The sequence below is a fragment of the Podarcis melisellensis genome, assembly GCF_964234715.1.
Source record: "Podarcis melisellensis genome assembly, chromosome: 1".
In the NCBI taxonomy this organism is placed as follows: Eukaryota; Metazoa; Chordata; class Lepidosauria; order Squamata; family Lacertidae; genus Podarcis; species Podarcis melisellensis.
In genome coordinates this window covers 46,165,833-46,181,822 of record NC_138528.1, presented here as the reverse complement: position 1 = coordinate 46,181,822, position 15,990 = coordinate 46,165,833, and the positions used below count along the sequence as shown (strand labels likewise).

General features: G+C 46.2%; 1 protein-coding gene across 3 annotated transcripts in view; it reads right to left on the bottom strand.

Moving 5' to 3' along the window:
* Window positions 1-243: 243 nt before the first annotated feature.
* LOC309357996 (deubiquitinase DESI2-like) overlaps window positions 244-15,990 on the bottom strand; it is a 47,405-nt gene continuing 31,658 nt past the window's right edge. For all 3 annotated transcript variants that reach the window (XM_081890762.1, XM_081890763.1, XM_081890761.1), the window contains 4 exons: window positions 11,676-11,748; window positions 10,816-10,909; window positions 8,817-8,958; window positions 244-1,977 (listed from right to left, as the gene is read on the bottom strand). In XM_081890762.1, coding sequence (XP_081746888.1) covers window positions 1,735-1,977; window positions 8,817-8,958; window positions 10,816-10,909; window positions 11,676-11,748 — 552 coding nt within the window. In that variant the 3' untranslated portion in view covers window positions 244-1,734. The remainder of the gene's footprint in view (window positions 1,978-8,816; window positions 8,959-10,815; window positions 10,910-11,675; window positions 11,749-15,990) is intronic.

Below are 15,990 nucleotides of genomic sequence, written 5' to 3'. Positions count from 1 at the left end.
TTCCCTTCCTCCCCCTCAACAAACACTCTGTGAGGTGAGTGAGGCTGAGAGACTTCAGAGAAGTGTGACTAGCCCAAGGTCACCCGGCAGCTGCATGTGGAGGAGCGGAGACGCGAACCCGGTTCACCAGATTACGAGACTACTGCTCTTAACCACTACACCACACTGGCTCTCTGTACACAGGAACTGCCCACCTTTGCCTCTGGAATGTACAGTTCTATTTGCCTTACCTTTTAAAAAAATAAATAAAGCCAAACCTAACATATTTTCAGCTACTTTCAGCTCATTGGTCTAGCCACCTCATTACAGTGGTACCTTGGTTGTCGAGCAGCTTGGGTGCCAAACAAATTGGCTCCCAAACGCTGTGAAACCGGAAGTGAGTGTTCCGGTTTGCGAACGTTTTTTGGAAGCCGAACGTCTGACGCAGCTTCCACAGCTTCCGCTTGAGTGCAGGAAGCTCCTGCAGCCAATCGGAAGCCGCACCTTGGTTTTCAAACTGTTCCGGGAGTTGAATGGACTCCCGAAACGGAATAAGTTTGACAACTAAGGTACCACTGTATAGTGTATTCTGACTGCCAGTCTTAGACAGAGGTCTTTACTACCTGGATATCCCAGGGATTGAACTTGGGACCTGATTGTGTGGGGAGTGCAGGTGGAGCAACATTTCCCTACGAAGAAAGTCTTAAGAAGTGGTGCTTTTGTTCTGTTGTGAGCACCGGTCCCCGCTTAGGTTCGTATTCAGGACAGCTCCATGCTGGGCTCAGGCTGAAGGCTTCATGAGACCCTATCTCAGAAGTTACAATATTTGCAGTCATCCTCAGTCAGAGCCTTAAATAGGAGCTGTGACTCTGTTTTGGTAGCTAGCTCTGCATTGGCAGTTATAATTCAGCCACAGCTAGAGGGACACAGGTTCCCGGATTAAAGACCTGAGATTAAACCCCTGGATTTAAAGGCCTGAGAACCTCTGCTCAGAAAGGAGTTACAAACTTGACTATTGTGTGTCTTCCTCTCACTCGCTCTAATAAATAAATAAAAAGTCAGACTCACACATTCATATTTTTTTTTAAGATTAATTTTGCTATTGTAGTTGAAGGGTAACAAGTCCTTCGGTCTCTTATACAATATTCTAACTCACAAAATAATCATAATAATCATAATCTGCGGCGGTAGAAGGGCAGCACCTTTCATTTATCCTTCAGATGGTTTTTAGAACCTAGTGATGACAAAAAGAAAGAAAACTGAGGAGATAAGAGAATTAACTGGAGCTTGTTGCTGGTCTTGGGGTGAGAAAGGTAAGCTCTGATTTTGGTACTTAAAAGAGGTGCACTATGGGTAAGTTGCCACCTCAGAAAAACAGGAGAGAAGGTGTTTTTGTGGTCACTGCTGGAGTAGGCAGGGGATTAAAAGAGTCCCAGGTAAAGGACTTCTCCGTGTGGCTTCCCTTCAGGCCTGCTGTGCCACATCCCCATGATTCCAGCAGTTTTTGTTTCGTTTTGTGTATTTAAAATCAAAGAGTACCACCTAGCCTCAGGAGCTTAAACCCCACACTCTTTAACGGAGTTCTGGAGTGATGCGGCTGAGAAACAAGCTGTCCTTTAAAAAAGAGGCAAGGGTGTTCATCTTCTCCTTGAGAGGCAAGGCTGTCCAGTGTCCTCGGAGAAGGATGTCAATGGCAAGTGACCAGGCAATGGGGCAGAGGCAGAGGCCGGGCAGGGCGGCTCCTCCAGGCACAGTTCAGACTCTTGTGTGTCTGCAGGTCCGTGAAGGGCCTGAGGCGGAGGCCGCTGCGGAAGTGGACGGGGATTCCTCGTCGGTGGTGTCTCCCTGCTCTTCCTTGTGGAGGCCGAGGCTGATGTGGCTCTGCAGGGCTGCTGGAGTCAGCCATTCCTTGGGCAGGCAGCTTTGCAGGAAGGGAATACAGGAGCTGAAGTAGGCCAGGCGGTTCACCCAGCGGGGGATTTCCTTCCCACACAGGATCTGGGGGAAATGGACAGAAGAGCGACAACAACAGGTAACCGTTATATCATAGGTGCCTGATGATTGCTCCTCACACGGTCACCTCCCCATGCCTGTTCATGTTTCCAGGGGTGGGGAGCATAGCTTTCAACTTTTCCCTTTTCTTGCAAGGAATCCGGTTCAGAATAAGGGAATTTCCCTTAAAAAAAGGGAAACGTTGACAGTTATGGTGGGGAGGTGGGAGAGAAATGATGCCACATATCACTGCAACGTTCTATTTTGGAAGTGAAGCACACAGACCATGTGGAAGTGTCACATAAACCCCGAAAGCAAAGAGGAAAACACTTGGCAAGTTGGCATTTCAACTATTTGGGCAACTTGTTATTGGGGGTGCAGTCAGGTAATTTGAGACTTTGGACTTAATGGTTTCATGGGGGGGCACTCTTTAGATCAGGAGATCTAACCTTTGATTTGTGAGTCTCCCCCACTCATAAGATTTTTTTTCTGGACACCTCCCCCACCCCCACCCCCACTGCAAGACCCTGCTGACTTTGGCGACAGCAACTGCAAAAGATTTTAATGAAAGCAGAAACTGTGCTGGAGTGAGTGGGATGCAGCAACCTGATGAGCATACAGCTTACCCTTCCTGGTCATTAGATCGATCATGTCATGAGCAGAGCGAAGGTAATAACCATAACCCCCTCCACAGCATAGCTGCATGGATCAGTTAAGGAATGGGTGGTTGTGTGCCTGAATGCCTGAATGTCTGTCTGTCTGTGCATGTGAGGGTGCTTGTGGAAGAGTTCTATGTCCATCCTTGCAACTGGCATGTGGACTCCAGAAGGTCGGTCAAAGGTGAAAGTGGCCTTCAGGCCAGGAAAGGTTCCGTACTCCTGCTTTAGAGGGTGTGTACTGCTTCTCTTATTTTAAACAGACACTGCTTGCCCTGTTGTGTTAGGTGGCATTCCTGCTCAGTTTGCTGAGCAGGGCTCTGGACCTTACAGTTTTGTCCTGGCAAAACCACCACTTGCAACCTAAACTCTGTAATCCCCCTATATCAGGGCTCAGCAAACTTTTTCAGCAGGGGGCTGGTCCAGTGTACCTCAGACTTTGTTGGGGGCCAGACTATATTTTGAAAAAAAAAGAATGAATGAATTCCTATGCCTCACAAATAACCCAGAGCTGGATTTTAAATAAAAGGACACATTCTACTCATGTAAAAACACACTGATTCCTGGACCGTCCGCGGGCTGTATTGAGAAGGCGATTGGGCCAGATCTGGCCCCCAGGCCTTAGTTTCCCTACTCATGCCCTATATGGAAGATTTCCGGGAAATAAAACATACTCATCACTTCGTTTAAATAAGAACATGCCCACATACCACCAGAATACAGTCCTAAGCTGGATTTGTTCAACATCCACTGCAGGCAGTGGGGTCAAGGAAGGGAAGACCATACACTTCCCTGAAGAGGGAAACAGAAGGCCTACAAGAAGTAACAAAACAAACTAGCAAGTGGCAACAGGCCATAAAATCCATTCTACACGCAAGCTCTAGGGACAGAACGGCCTTCATCTTGCAGCGCTGAGAGAGCATGGCAAATGAGCAGGGGTGGAGAGGCAAGCCCTGCAATGCCTGCTGTGAAACAAGATCCCACGGCGAGAAAAGGGAGAACTAGAAAGCTTCTGAAACCAAGCCAACAGTAGCTGGCCTAGAGACCTCTGCAGTCATCTGGCTTTCTGCTTGGAAGTTGATCTAAAGAAGGTAACATCTCTGCCTGTTCTAGGACTGTGATTTTGTGGAACTAACGTAGGCCTGCCAGATCACATGGGGCTTCAGTTTCTATAGAACAGGCCTGAACAACTTCTTAACCAAAGCTAAAGCATCTGACCAGTCATGCCTTGTGGTCTGTGTGACACAGAGCATAGGTCAGAAGCAGAAATACTTCCGAATACTAGTTGTTGGAAACCATGGCAGAGAAGAGAGTCCTCTTGGGCTCAGGTTCTGCATATGGATTTCCCACAGGCATCTGGTTGGCTGGCTGCTGTGAGACCAGGATAGTGCACTATATGGGCTATTGGCCTGATCCAGCAGGCTCTTATGTTCTTATTGTGAGGTGTCACACACCTTATCAGACCATTTCTCCATTGAGCTCAGTATTTTCTTCAATGACAAGTAGTGGCTCTCCAAAGTTCCAGACAGAGGCCTAACTTGGCCCTCCCTGGAGATGCCACAGATTTAACTAGGGACATTTAGCAGGAAAAGCATGTGCAACAACATGTCTCAAACATGCCTCCTGGTAAGCTATGGGGGGCTTTGTAGGGCAAATGTTGTGAAGGCCTAGTCTAGATGGTAAGAAGAAGCGCTAAATGGCTTAGAACCAGGTTACCTCAGAAACTGCCTGCTCCCCTACAAAACCAGACTTGGAGACCTTGCTGTCTTTCCCATCCACATAGGTGGATACAAGAGGCAGAGCCTTCTCAGCAGTGGCCCCACTCAGTGGCAATTCACTAGGCTCCTTCCCTGTCTTTCCGCATTTTGAAGGGAAGCCAGCTTTTAATTGGTGATCACTGTTTTCTTTGGATGTTTGATGATGTTCTTGCTGAAGTTTTAATATTATTGCTTTAATGAGTGCTGTTTTTATGTGTATTCCCCTCCCCCTTACCTAGTTTTTTCACTGTAGGTTTCTTTGATTATTAGTTTTTAAAAGGAGAATGGGTATAAATTCAAGTAGGCTGCTGTGGTGAGTCAAAGTTCTTCAGGCTCTGGGCTCCAAAATTTAAACCTGCCCCTCTGAATAGAGCAGGGAAGCTTGTCAGTGTGAATAACTGCAACTTAACCCAGCCTTCCTTAGCCTGGTGTCCTCCAGATGTTTTGGACTACAACTCCCATCACCTCTGATCAACTCCCATCACCTCTCTGGCCATGTTGGCTGAGACTGATGGGAGCTGGAGTTCAAAACACCTTGAAGACACCAGGCTGGGGAAGGCTAGTCTAGCCAATAAGGGCTCGGAGAAGCAAGCCTGACACCCTTGCAATATGCATGAGTCTCCACACTTCTGCGATCCAAAGAGCTTGGTTGAAATGCAGTTCTGCTTTTTTTATGCATGAAAGTCCTTGAGATGAAGATTTTTAAGTACAGGGAGCAGCTGCAGGTTGACAGGGAAGGTTACAAGTGGCTCTCTGGGGAAGGCTTGGTTATAATTAAGACTAAGATTACTGGTGACACTTGAGAATAATGGCTTTGACTCTGAATGGATGAACAACTGTAAGTCATCTTACAGTAAGCTGCAAGTTTACTGCATTGACACAAAATGGATTTTCTCCCCCTATCCCAGTAGGTGTTGCTACATGGCCACTGTCAGGACAGCCACAATCAATGGCTAAAGGAGTATTATGATTACACTGTGCTAGATATAAGATGTTATGTATTACGGCTTGGTATTGACCTTGAACAAGTGATGTGGGGAAAGCTGATCTGGCACCTATTGGCCTTGTGCTTACCAAACTGTATTAAAAACAAGGCTTGTAACTCTTATAGATATAGTAATGCAGCCGAAGTTCGGAACTGGAGAGTGCAGAATATGAACTTCCAGACAATCCCAAACTCCCAAATCCAGTTTGGAACTTCCAGATAATCCCAAACTCTTCCAACATTCAGGCTTAGTTCATAATTACATTAGCATAAATCACGCTCATTGCTGCAGCTGCCCCCTTCCCTTCACCACTGGAACTTTGCTGGCAGTGGTGGCAGCAATGAGAAAGACTTCTGTGTCAGCTGTCATTAGGCCACAGCACCATGTTAGGAACCATATCCACGGCGAAATGCCATTTCCCAGGGCTTCTGATTCCTGCCACCACCACTACACCAATGGGACCCAGCACATAATTCCGGGATTGTCCCAGGAATATTGGGCTACTTGGAGAGTATGAGAGGGCCCTCATAAAGGGTTCAGCTGCAAAAGTGAAAGCTTCCAGCTTGTCTTTTAAAGAGACATTGCACAACAAGGTAGGTGGAAATTGGGTACCAAAACTTGCATGAGTGAAACTGCTTTCTGCTCATGCAAAACTACTACAGAGTAGTATGGCTAGTGCCCATTGAGACTGGCGGAGTGGGAGGCAAGGAGGCCAACAGTAGAAGGCAACAGAGCCAATGACAGCAGAGCCAGCTAATTCTAGTTTTTCATAGAATCAAAGTTGGAAGGGACCAAAAGCACCATCTAGTCCAACCCCCTGCATTGCAGGATACATTTGCCTAACGTGGGGCCCCAACAAAGGATCCTGAGATTAAGAGTCTCATTGACTGAGCTTGTCTCCGTCCTCTTCATTGTTGGGTTCTGCAAGGGCAAGTGTGAGACTAAGGAAGAGGGAACTGACTGCTCTGGCCACCCCCTGGCCTGGAAGTAAGTAAAAAGGTGGGGCCTGGCTGAGGACAAACTCATCTTCACTGCTATCACAAAGGATACAACTCCCAATATGAGAAACATGCCAGTGCCGTAGGAAGAGAAGTGGCTCCAGTTGCTAAGATGCAAATACTTCCCACAAGTCACTCTATCAATCAAATCCAAGAAGACAATGTGGGGGAAAGGAACCTTCAAAATAATAATTGCACTTGAATCCTGGCCTGAAATATAATCACTTCCAACTTAAAATGCATCTACTTGGTTTGAGAGAGATGATATGGCAATTTAGAAAATGCCTCGAGATGCTTAACGTTCTGAATCGACATCCCACAGAGTCCGGGAAGAAAAGAACACATCACACGCCTACACAGCCCATTTCCCCTCTCAAAGACTTCGGAGGAAATGCAGCTCAGGTATACCTGAGTAATTTGACTTATTAAACTACACAGCTAAGCTGCACCCACATTGAATGAAACCCTACCAACCCCTTTTCCATTGCAAAGTGCCTTTGGGGAGGGGACTGTGCATCTGGCAGGGAAGCTGGTGATTAACCCTCTCTCCTCTCGGTTGCCTTCCTTCTGCAGCCCTCTCCAGTTGCAGTAACTCTCCAACAGTTTGACTTCACCCCTGAAAGCACACTGTTCCATTGCCTCCTAAAACAGATGGATGCCAGCCAACCCACCAGTGTCCCAAACCTTGTTTACCTTGCAAGTATGAGTTTAAAACCTCATAGGACCAAAAGTGAAGGGGGGGATTGGGGGGACAGGGAGATACCAGTGGGAAAGTGATGGCAGGGGAAGGGTTAAGCAGAAGGGACCATCAGACTTCATTATTCACAGCTACAGTGTGACAAGCAATATACCCAGCTGTCAAAAGTTTTGCAATTCTTTCACCTGCGGCCCTAGGGCTGCCGAACAGGTCGGAATGACTGATTCGGCCTTTTCCTCTCTGCCTCTTTCATTATGTTAAAAAAAATGCAGAAGAGTTTTATAGCAGTCAGGAGACACATAAATAGCTCAGGGAACGGGGAGTTGCTGTGTGATAACAGCAGTTTATGACCTTTTCTATGACACTTCATATGGATTGCACATACAAATCTGAAAGATATCACAGTTGAGAGCAGGGCCATGTTGGATTCCCCTCCCCCCCTTTTGAAAGTGGAAAGTACAGTAGCAGCTCTTTTAGTGAGAGCAGCTCTGTGATTTCAAGAAGGATGCCTTTCAAACAAAGCAAGCTTGTGGCTCCTAATCAATTTCCTAATTATGGACACTTCATCTCAAGGATGCATTGCCAAGGGGAGCAGCTGGGAGCAGCAATCAGGAGGAACTGATGAGTAATCAGCGTTAATTTGTGCAACTACAAAAGGGAGCAGGGGAAACATCGGCTGATCACCAAGTGCCTTTCTGGTCAAAGGTCTTGTGCCCAGGGCTTTCGGGTTTCATTCCTAGTGCAAAGGAGGAATACTAAAGGATTTGCATGGTGAAGACTGGGGCCCCAAATGGCATATCCATTCTGGGGCAGAGCAGCCATGAAAAAAGCTGAGCCTGTGCTGCTGTTTCAAACTTTTCTGGGCTATGGATGACCTGATACTAATGGGAGTCCCCTCCCCTCAAGGCTAATTGCCTCCCCCCCCCCCAAATCCCTAATGGCACACCTGTTTCGAGAAGTTTTTAATGTTTGATGCTGAATTTGTTGTAAGCCACACAGAGTGACGGGGCAACCTAGTCAGATGGGCGGGGTATAAGAATTACTACTACTACTACTACTCCAAAGGCCCTATAATGTAATGTAAGGGTACAGTTCACTGTGCTCTTGCAAATCAAGTGAGATCAAGGCACCATTGTGCTGATTGATAGGGTAACCAATGAGAAGTATGGCTATCGTATTTGCAATGCAAACAGGCAAAGAATAGGAAGCAGCGGTACAGAGTAGTACAGAAGTAACTCAACTCAAAGCCTGTCCATACTTTGACACAATGTGGATTGTGAACCCCTTGTGACTCCTTTAATTGCCCTTCATCCATGCAGTGCTCTCTTCCTACTACAGTGGTACCTCAGGTTACATATGCTTCAGGTTACAGACTCCGCTAACCCAGAAATAGTGCTTCAGTACTTAACCTGAAGTACCACTGTACTGCTTTCCCATACCTTTTCCTCCCTAAATCTGGAGATTCCCTATGCATTGAACGTCCAAATTGGAGAGCTACACTGATTGTGTCTTTCTACTTGTACATAGATACATTATGGCCACCCTCATAGCTGCCTAATTACCCATTGTAGACCAACTACCACTCAGTGCTATGCATGTAAAAGCTCTCAAAGGGTAAATGCCCATCAGGCTAGTGTGAAGGGTGATTGAAGGACAATGTTCTGATCAGTGACCTGTTCATGGCTGGAGGCGTGTTGGCCAAAGTGCCATACAAGTACACTATACAGAAACAGAATGGAAGATGAACCAACCTCTGCCAGAGCAGCTGAAAAGTGATTGCAATTCTTGTGCATGAGATGGTAGGCATTGCCCTTGTACTCCTTGCCCAGTTCCTCCATGATTTTATCCACATCTTCTTCTGTAAAGTCTGTAGTGCCCAAGGCAATGGATTCTCTGGGTTAAGCAAAGGTAAGCATCAAAAGCAGGGAACATTCAGTAAGATAATCATGAAAGATGTTAAGGCAGCCCAGGAGAGAGACACTGTAGTACAGATATATTTTACCTGGCGGATAGAGCCAAGGAAGGAGTCCTTATGGAATGTTGGAACAGAGTAATGCTACAGACTTAAACAGCTTAGAAAGTACCGTATTTTTCACTCTATAGGACGCACCAGACCATAAGACGCACCCAGTTTTTGGAGGAGGAAAACAAGAAAAAAAATATTCTGAATCCCAGAAGCCAGAACAGCAAGAGGGATCGCTGCGCAGTGAAACAGCGATCCCTCTTGCTGTTCTGGCTTCTGGGATAGCTGCACAGCCTGCATTTGCTCCATAAGATGCACACACATTTCCCCTTACTTTTTAGGAGGGAAAAAGTGAGTATTATAGAGCAAAAAATACGGTAATTCAGATAGTGCCCAGCTTAAAAACAACACAATAACCTCACACAATTAATTAAAAACCATTCTTGCCATGCACACAGTATATAGTACTAGCATAATCTATTTTTATATTCTCTTTTAAAAGAGAAAGAGAGAGGAAAATATGCTAAACAGAGTGTAGGTTTGAGCTCTACTGATATAGTTTGGGGTTTAAACTTCACATAGTTTAAAAATGTTTAATGGTACATGCAACAGTTTGTAATATTTTTTGTAAGCTCTCCATCCTTGAGCCTCTGCATCAGCAACTTATGCACCAGAAAACCAATGGGGGGGGGGTTTAAGGAGATGATTTGGGTAGTCAAGACCCCCTCCTCTGGAAATGCAAAAGCCTGGCTCATTTTCATAAGCCTGCTTCAATGTGCGCTTTTCTAAATTTACATTCTAGCTTTAAAATTTGAGGTGAGAGATAATTTTTTAAATGGAACTGAGGTCTATACCATATAGGGTTTTGTACATGAATGAAGCATTGGACTGGATGCAATAACATATCTGTTTAAGAGGACACTATAGTGGAAGTTTGGGGGACTATACAAAAACACTCTGGGTCTTGTATTCCCTGCTGGTGCTGCCTTTAGCAGATGGGTTCATCATGCTGCATGGCACAACTTGCTTGGGCAACATTTATGTATATAAATTGTGCTTGCACACAAAAATCTGTGATTACAGCAGATTGCCCCAAATATTTTCTGTCTCTTGGGCCAAAGTCCTTGGCACATTCATTGCTGTTCATTCTACTTGGCAATAAATGCCCTGGCCCATGGACGGTAATGTGAGAAGTCGCAGACCATTTGGAGGAGAATCCCATGCTATAGTTGCACCCCAAGCCAGTGCCATCCCAAAGTCATAGATGAAGGATGTTGGCATGGGGCAAAGCTGCAGCATGGGCTCCTCACATGTGGTCCGGGGGGGGGGGGAACAGTGCAGCAAGTGGTATCAGCATGAGAAGGAACAACACACTCCAATTCCTGGCTTAGTATTACATCTGAAAACCAGAAGCTGAGTTTTCATTCATTCCAAACAAACTATATTGAGAAGCCAAGGTTTGATCTTGGTTTACCAAGCATGGTTTGTTTGAGGAAAACAAACCAGAAACTATGGTATACTGTGATGTGCAGGTTGACCCAGTGTGTAAATAAACCTGCAAGGAGGTGATATGCTGGAAAGATTTTTGTTGCTGTCCATCTTGTGTATTTAATGACATAATTTAAACAGGAACGTGGGAGTCGTTCACACATTCATTAACTATGGTTTACTGGGATGTGGGAATGCTGCCACCAGTTGTCAAGTGCTTCCCTAAAAATGCATTGCCCTTTTGACAATTCATGGGCTGCAGGACAGCAGATGTTGAGAGGAGAAGGAAAGGCCCTTACTTGAATTTAAAGGTCTCGCCAAGCTCCACAGCACTGCCTGGTGTGATTTCGAAAATCCCGCTGAAAGGGTAGGGATGCCCTCCATAGGCGAACTCTGGCAAGGAAAGAAAAAGACTGTAAGAAAGGATAAGACCAAGGCTGCATCTGAAAAAGGTCACAACTGTCTACATGGCTCAGTGTTAGTATTTAAGTCAAATATCTTCCCATAACTGGTTTCAGATGGGCCTCAACTCTGCCCTTCCTGTATAAAGAACATCGTGACAACCATAAGAATGTAATAACAGCCCTGATCGATCAGGCCAGGGATCATCTACTTCAGCATCCTGTTCTCACAGTGGCAGAGGTGTCAAGTTGTGCCCCAGATTGGGCAGCATCACTCGTGTGTGTGACATCACACATGTGTCACGCATGTATGACATCACCCATGCAATGCTGGGATGTGCACTCGGCCCAATGATGTGTGCACAATGCAACATCCTGACATCACATGTACGACGCTGGCATGTTGTGCATGCAAAGTCACATGATGCGCACCGCCCCCTTCTTAGTCAGAAGCTGCCACACATGATAGTGTCGTCAGAGAAGTTGCTCTGCTTAAAATCCTGCCTTGATGCAAAGAGTTTCACCACATGGCTACCTCCGATCTTAGACTTATTTGAATCTGTGTGTGTGTTTAAGGCTGGCAGTTGCAAACTGTGCACTGGAGCACAGCAACTGCGCATGCATGGATGCCACACTCCTCAGAAGGCAAGTTTCCATCCGCGATGAGCAGCAAAACAGAGAAGCTCGCAGCCTTCAATTCTGGGACCCAGCGGAAGGTTCTACTCATTTCCAGGCACAACTAGCAGAAAGCTTCCTACCTCTGCCATAGATCTCAATCCCAGAGTGAAAGACTCCAATGCCCAACGTGGAAGTGTATTCATTTATCCAGTACTAGAGAAAGGGGGGGAGAGATTTGAAAGTATTAATGAAACAGACATTGCTTGGACAGTTTTATATTTATGCATCATTTTACGTAGCTATTGCATCTCACTTCATCCTGAAGGCTCTGGATAGGTAGCAAAACATTTAACATAGAAAAGCAAGCCTGTAAAATATGTCTCATAGGGGTGGGGGAATAAGATATAAAATTGCACGAAATCCAACAAATATAATAATAATTGCTCAAGCACAGCTTAACCTCAGCCCACGTATATTTACCAGTAGGAGAATATGTTCAAGTGCTGCTAGAACGATCACCCGCCCCCCTGGCTTTGAATGCTTTGAAACATTTTCGGATCATGGCTGACTCTGACCCGCAGAACTGAGTCAGAACACAAGGAACTGTGGAATGTGTCAAAGCAACCCCAGAAGTGGTCTTCCCACTTGGTAGATGCATCACAGGGGAAACTCATAGCAAAAGGAGGTGAGTCCACAGAAAATCTTCAGCTGTCAACCCAAGATAGAACAGGCTTGAATGGGGATTTCCCCAAAATTTTGGAAATCAGTGTTATCAAGCAGTTTTCATAACGAGAGTGGGGAGAGACAGAAAATACCCCCATTGGCTGAAATAGCCAATAATGCTCAAAGACAGCTGAACGCTGGAAGTTTCAGGACAGACGAGGAAGTATTTTTTCACACTGCTCGCTGTTACACTGTGGAAATTGCTTTCACAAGAGGAAGGGGTGGCCAGCCACTTGGATGTCTTCAAAACAGGATTAGATAAATTCTGGGAAGATAAGGCTATTCACCCTGATAACTACATTCTACCTCCACTGTCAGAGGTAATATGCTTCTGAATACCAGTTGTTGGAAAAGGCAGTGTTCTCCAGAGGCCACTACAAAAGCACAACGGTGAACTAGAAAGGCCACTGGCTTGATGTAGCAAGGCTCTTACGCTGTTGGCATTATAGATTTTGGAGAGACCCCAAAAGGGAAGATTGGAGGCCCGTGGAAAGTACTGGCTAAGCTTTCTTTCCAAGGCAGGGTCTCACATGGGAGAGAAGCCTCAACATGACAAAAGGTGTCATGTGGCCCATCTGAGAGAAGTTGCCATGGTGATTGGGTGGGGTTAAAAGTGACAGGAAAAGAGCAAGGTGTGCTGGGAAGAACGGAAATTAAAAAAAAAGACTGGGATCCATCTTGCGCAGGCTGGTTGGGAGAGATGACTTTGACTCCAGTGCTGCACTGCTGTGGGGAACAAGTCCTGCGTGAGATGACCATGCTGTGCGAGCTGGACTCCCTACACGCGGAATGAAGGTGTAAATAGGTGAATAAACCACATTTCTTAAAGCTACGACACTCTCCGCCACATCTTCAATCCCCCAAAGGAGCACAGACATTGGGTTAGCACCTGGAACTCCCTGGAGTTTTCTACTGCTTGGCAGGGGGTAGCACCCACTATTGTAACATTATGTTATGTTATGACATCACACTTTAACTTCCCTGTTACTGCTTAAGAAAAAAATCTACATCTTTGGGGCAGGGTTTTTCCCCTTAAGGTCCAGAAACTTGAGGGTTTTTTTAAAAAAAAATATCTTAGGATACAGAGTTCAAATTCTGCCTTTCTGTACTTGAGCCACAGAACCCACAGTGCCTTAGTAATGATGAACTAACTGGTCAGCAACTCTCTCTTTCTCTTCTCTCAGCTAAGTTGCTTTCCGCAAGGCCCTCTGCTTCATTCTCTTCAGTGGTATTTTTCTGCCATCTGGCCTTTATAGACCCACCTGTCTCTGGGTGGCCCTGATATGTAGTAGTATCAACTAGTGTGCTCCTAGTGGATATACTTAATCCACTTTCCTTGCCTCCTCCCTTGCATTATTGATGATTCTGCCAGTCCTATTAGCTCCCTAAGTATCTGGAGATGCATTTTGAATGAACACTCAAGTTCCATATAAAATCAGAGTTGCCTTATTATTCAAGAGAGGAATCCCAACGGTGACTGGAAGGAGGGAGGCTCAACCCAAATAGCATCAGCTCCTAATTCCAAAGTGCCTTGCCAGCAATTTTCCTCCGCTTTACAAGCCCGCTCCCCTGCCAGAAAGCCCCTTAATGTTCCTTGGACTCCAGCTAGAAACTAATGCTCCCATTGTAGGGAAAAGCCTCGCATCAGATCTGAGCCTTTGTGGCCCCCGACCCATCTGCCATATCTTCCACTATGCTTCTAATCCCAGTATGTCCCTTATTAAGCAGGCATTTTTCCAATCTGAGCAGTGCAGAGCCCTGTGCATATGAAAGCAAAGGAAGGGAGCTAAGATGTCAGAGAATCATAGAATTGAAGAACTAGGGTCATCTAGTTCAATGCCATGCAAGGCATGAAACCGTGTGTGCGCATGCACACACACTCTCTTTTCCGGAGCATTCACACTGCAGTCATTCTGATCTATGTGTGTTAGAGTCAAGAAAGCAGAAACGCAGAGAGAGAGAGAGAGAGAGAGAGAGAGAGAGAGAGAGAGAGAGAGAGAGAGAGATCTTCATTTCAGTGGGCTCTGGCTAGGTGAAAGGGACAGAATCATTATAGTGCAATTTCCAGCTAAAGTAGAAATCAGCTGGGTCAGCACTGATTCGTAAAAGCAGGGATGAAGGACCTTTTCAGCTTGAGGACTGCATTCCCCTCACAGGCATACATGAAGGGGCTGCATGCCAGTGGTGGCCAAAGCCAGAGGCAAAAGTACACAGAGCAACAGATACGACTTTTCCCTTTGGACAGCAGCCTGCATTCCAGCCCAATACAGCAGAGGTTTCTACACATACTCCCGACACACTCCTTTCCATCTAGGCCAGCAAGAGGTGTCATCCCAGCCAGGCAAAAGCACTCAAGGAGAAGGCCTGTGCAGGGTGTGGCCTAGAGAGAGGAGGTGTGGCCATTTAGAGAGGACTGGAGGGCCCACCCCCACTTTAAAATGTGTGCAGCACTGGCCAACCAACGTGATCCCATCCAGAGCTTTTTTTCAGCCAGGGCTCACCAGAACGCAGTTCCAGCACCTCTAAGGTAGGCACCACTGCCATTCTAAGAGAACGAGTGAGGTGTTCGTGGTGAGTTCTGGCACCTCTTTTTCTAGAATAATAGCACTGATCTCATCCCTCTTCCCTCCAAGCACCAAAGATCTGTTGTGACCAGTTTTGGCCAGAGCTGGATCATAAGAGGTATAGTATGGCAATATCCACTTGGAAAATACTGTAGTCTGAGTAAGGCATATGGCTCTATACATTGACCCCAAGGCTATGTACACGTTAGTGGCTTTACAAGTAGCAAGGTCACGCAAACAGACACTCCAATGTTTCAAGCCACATTTGCATGTTGCTGCACACAAACCAGTGAGAGGGCAGGGGTGTCTTCGCCTCATGTACACCTGATGTTTGGTTTCCTTGCCCCTACAACCCATGAGGCTGTCATCTGCGCATGCACTGTCATCTGCACATGTGCAATGGGTGTCTCAAATGCACACCTCAGGCTTTAACTGCAAAGTGAATGTGGCTTCAGTTTTGCTTTTGGAGTGAAACCAGTTTGAAGGGGAACGCATCAAATAGCAGCATTTCTCAAGAAACTACACAATAGCTCTGCATTGTGGCTAATATCATGTGTTAAGGTAAAGGGACCCTGACCGTTAGGTCCAGTCGCGGATGACTCTGGGGTTGTGGCGCTCATCTTGCTTTACTGGCCGAGGGAGCTGGCGTACAGCTCATGTGGCCAGCATGACTAAGCCGCTTCTGGCAAACCAGAGCAGCACACGGAAATGCCGTTTACCTTCCCGCCAGAGTGGTACCTATTTATCAACTTGCACTGCATGCTTTCGAACTGCTAGGTGGGCAGGAGCAGGGACCGAGCAACGGGAGCTCACCCCGTCATGGGGATTCGAACCACTGACCTTCCGATCGGCAAACCCTAGGCTCTGTGGTTTAACCCACAGCGCCACCCTCGTCCCCAATATCATGTGTACACAGATTCAAAGCCAGCAGTGGACGTGCACTGGAGCCAGAATAACGGGTAATGTGTAAACAAACTAAGTTTTCTGGTAAACGGCTTATAAATTACTCAGCTTTCTATACTGTGTATCATCTGTGAAACTTGTAGCAGAGAACGTCCTAAGAAAAGGAAAAGGAAAATAACACGCATATACCATTGAAATGTACATCCCAGAACGAATTTGGGAGTAATTCTCGTTGATTTCAGCAGAACTTGTGTCAGGAAGTAGC